This window comes from Orycteropus afer, unplaced genomic scaffold, assembly GCF_000298275.1.
Source record: "Orycteropus afer afer isolate SDZICR_OR568_19922 unplaced genomic scaffold, OryAfe1.0 scaffold00097, whole genome shotgun sequence".
In the NCBI taxonomy this organism is placed as follows: Eukaryota; Metazoa; Chordata; class Mammalia; order Tubulidentata; family Orycteropodidae; genus Orycteropus; species Orycteropus afer.
The window spans coordinates 5,499,917-5,511,105 of record NW_006921684.1 but is presented as its reverse complement, the minus strand read 5'-3'; the positions used below and the strand labels follow the sequence as shown (position 1 = coordinate 5,511,105).

The 11,189-nt window shown below is 45.0% G+C and overlaps 1 protein-coding gene across 1 annotated transcript in view; it reads right to left on the bottom strand.

The window, feature by feature from the left end:
- Nucleotides 1-10,064, bottom strand: part of SRGAP1 (SLIT-ROBO Rho GTPase activating protein 1) — a 460,449-nt gene extending 450,385 nt beyond the window's left edge. Inside the window, 1 exon segment of the mRNA XM_007942730.1 lies at nucleotides 9,998-10,064. Within this exon segment, the coding sequence (XP_007940921.1) occupies nucleotides 9,998-10,064 (67 nt within the window).
- Nucleotides 10,065-11,189: the final 1,125 nt, after the last annotated feature.

Sequence of the window (11,189 nt, the reverse complement as noted above, 5' to 3'; positions counted from 1 at the left end):
AAAGTGAATTTGCTCTGTAAATCTTCACCCAAATCACAATTAAAAAAAAAAAAAAGATTTACCATCTCGGAAACCCAATGATGGTTACTATGACTCAAAATCAACTCAGAAAAAAAAAAAAGAATCTCCTTTATTCCAGACATATTCTCCTTTACCTCCAGTATGTAACATCAATCCAATTTCCCCTTGGTAATCAGGATCTATCACACTAGATAGTACAGTAATGCCCTTCTTTGTCTGTTGATCCAGAGGCATGAGGAAGCCAAAATGGCCGGGTGGCATTCTTAATTTCCAGTTCAATGCAATCAGTATTGTGTCTCCAGATGGGAGTGTTCCTCCCTTTGGCACTAAGATATCCAGACCTGCAGAGCATAGAGTAGCAGGAGCAGGAAGCAAAAAAAATTGAGTGGGTCACTAGGGGTAATAGTGAGTGGTACCATTCTCGTTTCCACCCCTTGGTTCCTGGATCCATAAATCCTTACTTTAGAGAAACAGAACCGTATATTGGACGCTGGTTTAGAGCATATACAGCCTCCTGGAGAACACTGCCCCAATCCTTCAAGGTATTGCCATCTAGCTGGTGCCGTAATTGTGTTTTCAATAGGCCATTCCATCATTCTATCAAGCCAGCTGCTTCGGGATGATGGGGAACATGGTAAGACCAGTGAATTACATGAGGATAGGCCCATTGCCACACTTCATTTGGTGTGAAGTGAGTTCCTTGATCTGAAGCAATGCTGTGTGGGATACCATGATGGTGGATAGGGCATTCTCTAAGTCCATGGATGGTAGTTTTGGCAGAAGCATTGCATCCGGGGAAGATCCAGAATAAGTGTCTATTCCAGTAAAAACAAAACGCTGTCCTTTCCATGATGGAAGTGGTCCAATGTAATCAACCTGCTACCACATTGCTGGAATGGTTCCATATTGCAGACTCAGTGTTAGTCTCTGCTGCTGGCAGATTGGGCACTCAGCAGTGGCAGTAGCCAAATCAGCCTTGGTAAATGGGAGTCCATGTTGCTGAGCTCATGAGTAACCTCCATCCCGGCCACCAGGGCCACTTTGTTCATGAGCCCATCGGGCAATGACAGGAGTAGCTGGGGAAAAAGGATGGCTGGTTTCCACTGAACGTGTCATCCTATCCACCTTACTGTTAGAGTCCTTCTCAGCCGAGGTTACCTTTTGGTGGGCATTCACATAAGACACAAATATCTTTACTCCTTTGGCCCATTCAGAGAGATCTATCCACATACCTCTTCCCCATACATCCTTGTCACCAATTTTCCAATCATGCTCCTTCTAAGTTCCAGACCACCCAACCAAGGCATTACCCACAGCCCATGAATCTGTATATAATTGCACATCTCGCCATTTGCAAATGGCAAATGAACAGCCATATGTATGGCTCATAGTTCTGCCCATTGGGTGGATTTCCCTTCACCACCATCCTTCAAGGAAGTCCCAGAAAGGGGCTACAGTGCTGCTGCTGTCCACTTTCCACTAGTGCCTGTATATCGCGCAGAACCATCTGTAAAGCAGGTACAAGTTTTCTCTTCCTCAGTCAACTGATCATAAGGAACTCCCCATGAGGCCATAGGTACAGACTGGGATGCGGTACTGCTTTTGATTTACTATTTTTGTAGGTAGAGGCAGTTCTAATGGCTTCCACTTGGCTTTTCCTACCATAATAGTCCTCACTCCACATGTCAGGGACTCAATGTGGGAATTCTGCCAATTGCTCAGTATATCTATTCCAATTATGTATTCTGGAACTGGGGAAATCACTACAGGCCGGGTGATTTCCATCACCCACTGTGAGACCCACCTGAGCTAAGACTCCATCAATAACTTGACCTCCATATGCCCCCACTCTGACTGGTGGGCCACAATGATGTTTGGGTGTTCTGAAATTAGTGTCAGTTCTGAGCCAATGTCCAGTAATCCCCGAAAAGTCTGATTATTTCCATTTCCCCAATGAACAGTCACTCTTGTAAAAGGCCTCAGATCCCTTTGGGGAAGACTAGGAGAAAGACTGACATTATAAATTTTTGGCAATCTAATGCAGTCCTTCTTCAAAGGTACTCGGCCTCCCCTTCATTCAAGGAGTTGTGGGTCTGTAAAATGATTAAAGTCTGGGAATTGATTAAGGGGCCGTGACTCTGTATTCTGGTGATTCAATCTACGCTGCTGTTCACGTGACCTAGAATTCTTCTATGTAGATCAAGTAAATATTTAGTAGGTTTGCGATGTATTTCACTACTAGGAAAACCGTGTGCCAAGTAGCCAATACCATAATTCCACATGAGTCAAACTATTCTGATTACTGTTCCAACTCTGCTGTCCTTTATGGTAACCATGCCCACCTTGCCTTTGTTGGTTAACTGCTGCCACTTGGCCCCTATTACCACAGGGTCCAATCAGCTCCACCAAAGTTAAGTGTCTTTGTTCAATTAGGGCACTTCCCACTGTCAAATCTGGCTTACATAAAATAGTAACCACAGCAGTCTTCAAGGATGCTGGAGCTCCCTTCACAAATTTATTACTCACCTTATTGGTGAAAGGCATGTCTTCTGGACTCTCCATTTCTGGCTCTAGGGATCTAATTTGATAAATCCATTCTAACAGGCCAATTTCCCTAAGCCTCTGGATATTCTTCTACATTATACCAAGGCAGGTCTGGTATTTCAACTTGACTTAAGGTTGTTGTTGTTGCTGTTGTTATGTGCCGTCGAGTCGGCCCCGACTCATAGCGACCCCTCCTTGGGTTTCCGAGGCAGTATCACTACAGAAGTAGGATTGCCCAACCTTCCTTCCGAGGAGTGGCTGGTGGGTTTGAACCGCCAGCCTTCTGGTTAGCAGTCAAGTGCTTTAGCCACTATGCTACCAGAGCTCCCTGACTTAAGGTAGGCTACCGCATAATCCACGCTTCAGTAATCCAACCAAATAAACTATTAGATCTTTTCCTAACCTCTCAAGCTGAAACACTGAATGAAGAATCCGTACTTAGTGGGCCTAGTTGAATAAACTCAGTCTGATCCAATGTTACATTCCTTGCACCATTATCCCACACCCTCAGTAGCCATTCCCATACATATTCTCCAGGTTTCTGTCTGTACATGTTAGCAAAATCAAGTAGGTCTTTTCAGGTGTAGTGTATCACCTCCTCAGTCACACTTTGTATTTCACCTTTTGGGGCTCACTTGGACTTAACTTTAATTATAGGTCTAGCAGCAACAATGGGTGGTTGGGGCAGTTCCTGAGAACATTCAGCAAAGTTTTCCATGGCCTCTGCCTCAGGCAATGACCCAGCAGGAACAGTTAAGTTAATCCCATTAAACTAAGGTGGAGGGAATAATGGTTTTACAGTAATCCCTTCAGACAGGAGGGATTCAACAGAATTTACAGGCTCCCTATCCTGATCTTTCCCAACTATCTGCCCATATGTCCCCATTCCAGGTTTCAGGATCCCATTTTTTCCCAATCAATATCCTCACTTTAACTTCAGACACCATTCTGGGTTGGTAATTTAATTGGTGTTGTAATTCAGACACCCTTACAATAAGACTCTGGCTTTGGTTTTCGGCAATATTAGCTCTGTTACTAGAAGAAATAAGTCTTTCTTTCAGAACAAAACTGGAAACATTGAGGTCTTTTATGCAGCACTTAAGCTGTAACTCAGCAGCCCTGAGCTCCTCTCCCTCTTTTCACTACTTTGTCTAGTGTAAGTAGGACCAACCAACCAGCTTCCTTATACTCCTTATGCTGACAAAATTGCAGAAAAGTATCAAATATGTGATCACCCAGAGCCTCCCTTCTGAAAAGTATTTGATCTATTGGTGGTGCTATTTTGCATATTAATATTGCCACCTCACACCACAGATTAACAGGGCCCTCTTTACTAATGGAGGCAGGGTCACTAGTGTCTTTACTACTAATCAAATTGGAGAACCACTTTAGGAAGCCCATCCTTATGATTTTGTTTCTCTAGAACCACTCCCCATACCAAATGTATTAGACTGGGTTCTCTAGAGAAATAAAACCAGTAAAGGTTATATATAGAGAAAGAGAAATTTATCTTGGGAAAATGGCTCACACACTTATAGAAGCTGGCAAGCCCCAAGTTTTTGGATCAAACATCAAGCTGGAGGCTTTTCCCGACTCACACAGCTGCAGGGGTTGCAGAGCTCAAGGTTGGCAGGCAGCATACTGGCTGTTGACTCCAACAAATGACAAATCCAAGATCTCCAGGCTGAATGGTGGAGTGTTTGCTCACAGACAGTTGTAGGCAGAATCCTGATCCACAGAAGAGTGTCCCTTTTTCCAGGATGTCCATAAATATACTGGAAGCAGGTCACACCCCTAGGGAAACTCCCTTTCAATGGATTGGCTGCTCAAAACATACACATCTTATCCCATCATTGGAACAACCCACACACAATTGCTTAAACCACACAGAATTGTGGTCCGGCCAAGCTGACACACAGCTCCAACTATCACAAATTCTCTTGATTCTAAGTCTTTGGAAAAGTTGACCAACATGCATGAAACGGTCATTCTGTGTTCTACTAGTTAATATGCTCCTCTTAAATTATCGCTCAAGGTTCTTTTACTTGATTTAAACCTGTTCATTCTTTAACTGCTTGTATAATTCCCCTCCTTTTACAATTCTATGCTGTACTTCTCTGTGAATATGGTTTTATTAGTTTTCTGTATTCTCTACTGCATGACATATTGATTCCCTGAGAACTCAGTTGATATAAAGTATTTAATTCACTATGAAAAAAGTGAAAGCAAAGATGACTACCCCTGCAGTCCAGTAAATTACTTAATATGGTCCTTTTAGTTATCATGGTGTTGTAATGATTGGGCGGGACTATGCAAATAAGGTGCTTGGGACCCAGCATTATTGCCTGCTGATAATGCAAAAAACATGTATAGAATGCATGCAGGGGTGAGACATGAAAATAAGATGTATAGAACCCTAACAAGGAGATTGGTCAGTTTTGCCATCCCACTAGGCTTAAAAAGAGAGCCAATCCCAGAGTAGAGGAGTACTTCACTACCTCTGAAAAAGAAGAGCCAGAAGAGCATGTCTTTTGAGCTAAAGGTCCCTGTGCTGAGAACCTCCTAGACTCAGGAGACAAAGAGAGAGAAATATAATACCAGAGATAGCATGCTACAGCAAGAAGCAGGGGCAAAGAAATGGCAGCAGGAAATCCATGAGATTGGCACAAGGTGGGTTTCCCAACCCACAGAACAAGACAGCTACCATGGGTATGCCTACCTACCTACAACCTATGGAGCAAGAGAACTGAGTGCCTTCAGGCAGGAGGCTTGCTGGTGGAGTGGGGTGCCTCCAGGCACTTATTAGCAGAGCTAAAAAAGCTCTGTAAGATTTTCAGGACCAGTCCAGAGGCCAGACCTGAGAAGATCCAAGGATTGAGAGAGAAGGCCTATCCTGCGGGTGCCAAGTAGAACTTGACTCAGGGGCCCAAGGGTCCTGCAGGGCTGAGAGTAGTAGCTAAAACAGCCCCTGCCCTGAAGGGAGACTTGTCCTACATGCTTCCTGATCTTGATCCCAAGTTGTAACCTGTTACTTCCCTAAAGAAACCCATAACTTTGAGTACGGCCTATGAGTTCTGTGTGGCCACTGCAATGAATTTTCAAACTCACCAAAGGACAAATAGACCTCAAAGATACTACGAGTTTGGTTCTACACCACTGCAATATAGTACTGCAATAAAGCAACTCACACAATTTTTTTTGTTTCCCAGTGCATATAAGTTGTATTTATTGTACTGTAGTCTAAAAGTTTGACACATTGTGAGAATTGCCAAAATGTGACACAGGGATAGAAAGTAAGCACAGGCTGTTAGAAAAATGGCACCGATAGACTTGTTCAATGCAGGGTTGCCACAAACCTTCAACTTGTGTGTGTGTGTGTATGTGTGCGTGTGTATAGTAATATATGTGAAATGCAATAAAGCAAAGTGCCATAAAACAAGGTATGCCTGTAGAGAGTGCCATGGGAAGGACAGCTGGTGTCAAAATTTGTCAACAAATTGGAGGATGAAGGGATGTTTGACCTCCACATTATAGGGATCAGCCTTGGGCTGATATTGCAGATGATTCTCCCTCCTTGTGAAGTTAGATAAAGCAATCAGACACTCCCTCCACATCATTTTTACAACCTCCAAAACAGGGCAGTCCAAAAAAAAAAAAATTGCAAAAAGCTTGAAATTTAAAAAAAAAAATGCTTAATATGAATTGACATGGCATTTTCAATTAGATTCAAAAATGCTTAGGGCTGAGAAAATCCAAACTCCTTATTTTACAGATGAGAAATTCAAAACCCAGGGGGAAGCTGAGTAACTTGGCCAACATGATATATCTAACTAGATGCATTTATGGTCTTACACATAAAATTATACATTACCACCTGAGATAGTTCTTTTCAGAGTTCAGGATAGCCTCATGAAGGCTATTTCTAAAACCTGTCTAGCCAGCCACAATGGCAAAATCCCACATCTGGAGTCTTTCCTTTAAATCACAGTATCAGCTCAGAAATTCTGTGTTTAAATCCAAATGTTATCACAGAAATGGTGAAAGTAAGAAAGGGTAATACTATAGAGTATTGAGTACTAAGTCAGAAGGCAAACAAATGTTATAAAGTCAGAAAGATTCTTGAAATCATCCACACAATTAAGTCAATCACAGAGCCCAATATATGTGGCTTTATTCATTAGGAAGGCGTCCCTGAGTAGTGCAAACTGTTAACGCACTTGGCTGCTAACCTAAAGGTTAGAGATTCAAGTCCACCCAGAGGCACCTTGGAAGAAAGTCCTGATGATTTGCTTCTGAAAAACCAGCCATTGAAACCCCTATGGAACACAGCGCTAGTCTGATAAACATGGGGTTGGCATGAGTGGGAGTCTACTCCATGGCAACTGATTTGGTTTTTAGTCACTGGGAACAAACCTATGTCTATCTTAATGAGGTTTTTGTGGTGGTGAAGTTTGTGTGTCAACTTGGCTGGGCCTGGTTGAGTGGCTGGGCAGCTGGATGTAGTATTCCCCATGATGAGTTAATGTGGTAATCAACTCCGTGGTGGAATCTACTGTGAACAGCTGAGTGAACAGCCTTTGGGTATGTGGTCTTCTTCCCATGTAAAAGCAGCAGCTTTGGGAATGGTCTCTAACTCGTGACACGCTTGAACCCTGCATGTGGCCGTGTCATTGTTCAGTAGCCTGCCATGTTCCGCCGACTTTCAATGGACTTGAATCAATGGCCTGCCATGTGGTTTGGTAACATAGGGACTGTGCCTTTTTACTTGTCAACCTTGGGCTTGTCAGCCTCAGCAGCCAACAGCTGTCTGAGTGAAGAAAAGCCTCTAGCTCCAGTGGACCAGAAGCAGGAGGCAGAGCTGAAGCCCAAGGTTGAGGGGCTTTCACCCAGCCCCTAGAGCCTGGCACTTTGAACTTGGACTTAAAGCCTCCAAACTGTAAGAGAACAAATTCCTGTTTCTTCAAGCCATCCCATTGGTGGTATATTCTTGTCAGAGCAGCACTAGGTAACCAGAAGAGTTTTCCTTCAGCAATAGAACAGGCCACAGTTTCTTTTGTTTATCATTAGATGAAGTAGTGGTATGGAATTTAAAGGTTAGACTGTTCCCAAAACACGTATCTTTAAACACTGGGCTAGTTCTCTGGGAGTAAAATGGTGGAAAGGTCCTCAGGAAATGAAACTGACTTAGAAAGCCTGAGTCCTGTCTCCTGAGGAAGAGAACCTCTCTCTCTCTCCCTCTCTCTCACGGCACTGGATAGCTGATCTCATGCACTATTTAACTTCCATTTCTCTCACACTCTCAATTCGCCTAGAAGTATAAAATGAATTTGTGCTATTAAATGTATGTAAGATACCACACCACTATACTACCATGCTCCCATATTTGCCTGTGGATGGAATTATGTGGATTAGGCACAGGATAAAGTTGGGGCACAGATCTTGAAGAAAAGGGCAGGTCAGGTAGAGTGAAAGAGTCAGAGCAGCATGAGGACTCCTGGATAAGTTTTAGGGGGTTAGGGCTAGGGAATAGGGAAAAGATCACTTTCTGTGAGAAAGAATTACAGTATTTTTCACATATAACGCTTACATATTAAATAGTGTACACATAAGGTGCATAGGAGACTAAGGAATGAAAGGGTGCTGCAAACCACATAAGGCACACATTATTTATGCAAAACTACAATAGTTCAAAAATAATTTTCACTTTGTTCACAACATTCCCTTGGATTAGACTTGATAGACACATTTTAACCACTGCAATATATACCATTTTGTTGATTTTTAATCGATGTGGAAGGCTTATCATTTCAATCATACAACTATGGAATTCATTCTCTAGATGAAATAATCAAGCAAATACTTTTCAAATAAGGACTTGATCATAGACAAACGCCCTTAGAGCAGAGATAACTAAACCAGCACTTCTAAGCATATTCTGCCAGTCAATGCTTCAAGCAGCAGGAAAAGAGACCATCACTGCTTTAAGACAAGTCACAAAGAACCATGTGGAAAAACTGCACAGAGGAATGGTGATTGTGAACAAGAGATCTATTTTAGAATGAAATTCTAAAAGAAAGGTTATATTTATTATAAAGTTTTCCTGCCTCTAAGGAAATAATTACTTCTCTCCTAATATAACTTCCATATTAATATACCAGTTCCTATATAAGTATAAGTCATCTTAATTCCGGGAAGATACAGATCTGTTTCCTGAACAATCTTTAGGTTAACTCCATTATCAGGATCACCCTAACGAAAACATAAGTCCACAAGCTTGCACATTGTGATTGCTGGTGGCCATGATGAGTGGTCTACATTCACAATCAGTGATACAGGTTCTCCCACCAGGTCTTCTCTCCAGACTCAGGCATTTTCACAACTTGACAACACAAAAGAATACCCAGACTGCACCTGTCTTTCCCAAGGCAAGTCGGTAATGCCTTTCTCAGGAGCCCTTTCATAAGACTGTATATATACAAACACAGGTGTCTGCAAAGCAATCTTTGTGAACTTTGCATTGAATGCTCCAAGAACAGCAGCCATCTCCACACTCCATTCATTGTCTCAATCAGGAAAGGTAGCCGAGAGACCACAAAAGAGGAAAAAACCCAACACACACATATTTATTAAACGTTTCAGCAACAGCACAAAATACTTGTACTGGAAAGGAAAAATAGATTTTCAACCACAAGACACGGGAAATAAAAATGCTTAATCAAGCTTAATTAGGTTTCCTTCACTAGTTAACAATATATGTGGATTAATATTACTACTAATCAAATAGTCGTTTTACATGCAAGTGGCTTCCAACAAATGATAAAGCAGTATTTTCCTTGTATGAAAGATGGCACTGAATTCTGGACCAATATAAAGGAGGAGTCGGATTCCACTAGTCGCTGCTTGGTGTAATTGCCCGGCTTTCAGCGAGCTTTTTTTTTTTTTTTTTTTTAAGGGGGCTATGGGTAACCCCAAATAATAGTGAACTGTGTAAACGTTTGAATAGCCGGTAAGCAAGGAATCTCTAGATCACTTGGTGTCCAGACTTTGGAAAAATGACTCCTTACAAAATATGCTGTGACCGTGGTATTATATAAAAGAATAAGATGATGATCATCATTAACTGGGCAGAAACCACCGCCAAGCCGCTGTCTGCGTCCGCATGTAAGTTGCAGAGCTTAAGGTGGTTAAGTTCTCTCCCCACCTGAAGTGCAGACTGGCAGCCTGGGAAAGCCAGCCGGTTTCTAAGTTCCCTGTGGTTTCTATGGGACTAAGACTGGACTGGTTTGTACAAAGCCCCGGGTGGCTCGGCCAGACGCTAGAGCTGTCCCTTGCCACCCTCTTCCAACGCAAGCACCAAGTTAGAAATGCAACTCCTCAAGCACAATGACAAGAAGGCACACAAAAGGTACAAGGCAGCCGCTCCCATCCTTACCTTTGACTTGACTTTCATACTCGGCTATGATCTCTTTGTCCTTTTTGAATCTACTAGGGGTGGACATTATCCAGCTGTTTCGGGCTTGCTTTCAGTGGGCAAGTTCTGTTCAGTAGTCACAAACCACTCTCCTTAAAGAAGCAGAGTTGTACTCCCACACGCCGGGAATCCGGCAGCAACAACGGCAGGAGGTAAAGGACGACGAGGAGGAAGGGATGGAGGAGGGAAAAGAGAGCGAGCCGAGGACTAGATTAACCCGGGCGCTGGCACCATCTCCTCGGAACGGAGCCGCCGTCGGTGACCCGAGAGACCCGGAGTGCAGGCAAACTCCAGCAAACGAGTGCCAGGAGGCGTCTCCCTGCCCACCCCACCCGGAGCCGGGCCACTTCCTCTATGACCGCTGGGCGGACGCGGGGCTCGCGCCGGCGCTCCTCACCATTGTTAGAGACCCGCACAGAGCGCCCCGGGCAGAGCAGGCTGTGGAGGCCGGACTCTGGGGGTACGCGCCCACCTCAGGCGCCGAGCCCCTCCTTCTTTGCCTCCAGCCGCCGGCTCCGGCGCTCACGGGTCCCGCCCGGGCTGGAGATGCTGCTACCTTGGCCGCTGCTCCTCCGCCTGTCAATACTGCTACAATCGGCAAGGCAAAAGGAGTCCCAAATTCTACCGCAAGTCTTTGCTGCTGGCCGGGAGGGCAGCTGCTGCGACGTTCGAACGCGTCCTGGGCAAAGCCCCAGAGGAGTTCAGGTCTCCAGAGCCGGCGCCGCGAGGGGTTTCTGCCTCCGTCGCCACGGTGTGCCCAGGCTGCCTCTTTCTCCTCGTCTCCTTTTCTGCTGCTGCCCCCAGGAGGCCGCCGGTAACATGCACGGTCGCACACGCACCAGGGGAAGCCGCGCCCCTGGCGGCGGCAAAGTTGTCAGCGAACACACTGCTCGTGGCTCCCAGGCGCGCTGCGAGAGATCTGCGGGCTGCCGCGGCCCCAGCAGCCGTGCAGGGCTCACTAAGGCGGGGCAGGATTCGGAGGAGGAGACGCGCTCCCGCCGGTACCCTTCTCCGCCCTCGCCTCCGCCCCCTCTTGGTAAGGAAACGCAGGGCTCGTCGGGGAAGATGGATGCCTCTTGTGGCCAACCGCAGCTCGGCCCTGCTCGCCGAGCCCGGCCGGCCTTGGGCGGTGCCCCCAGCAGTGCCCCCAGCG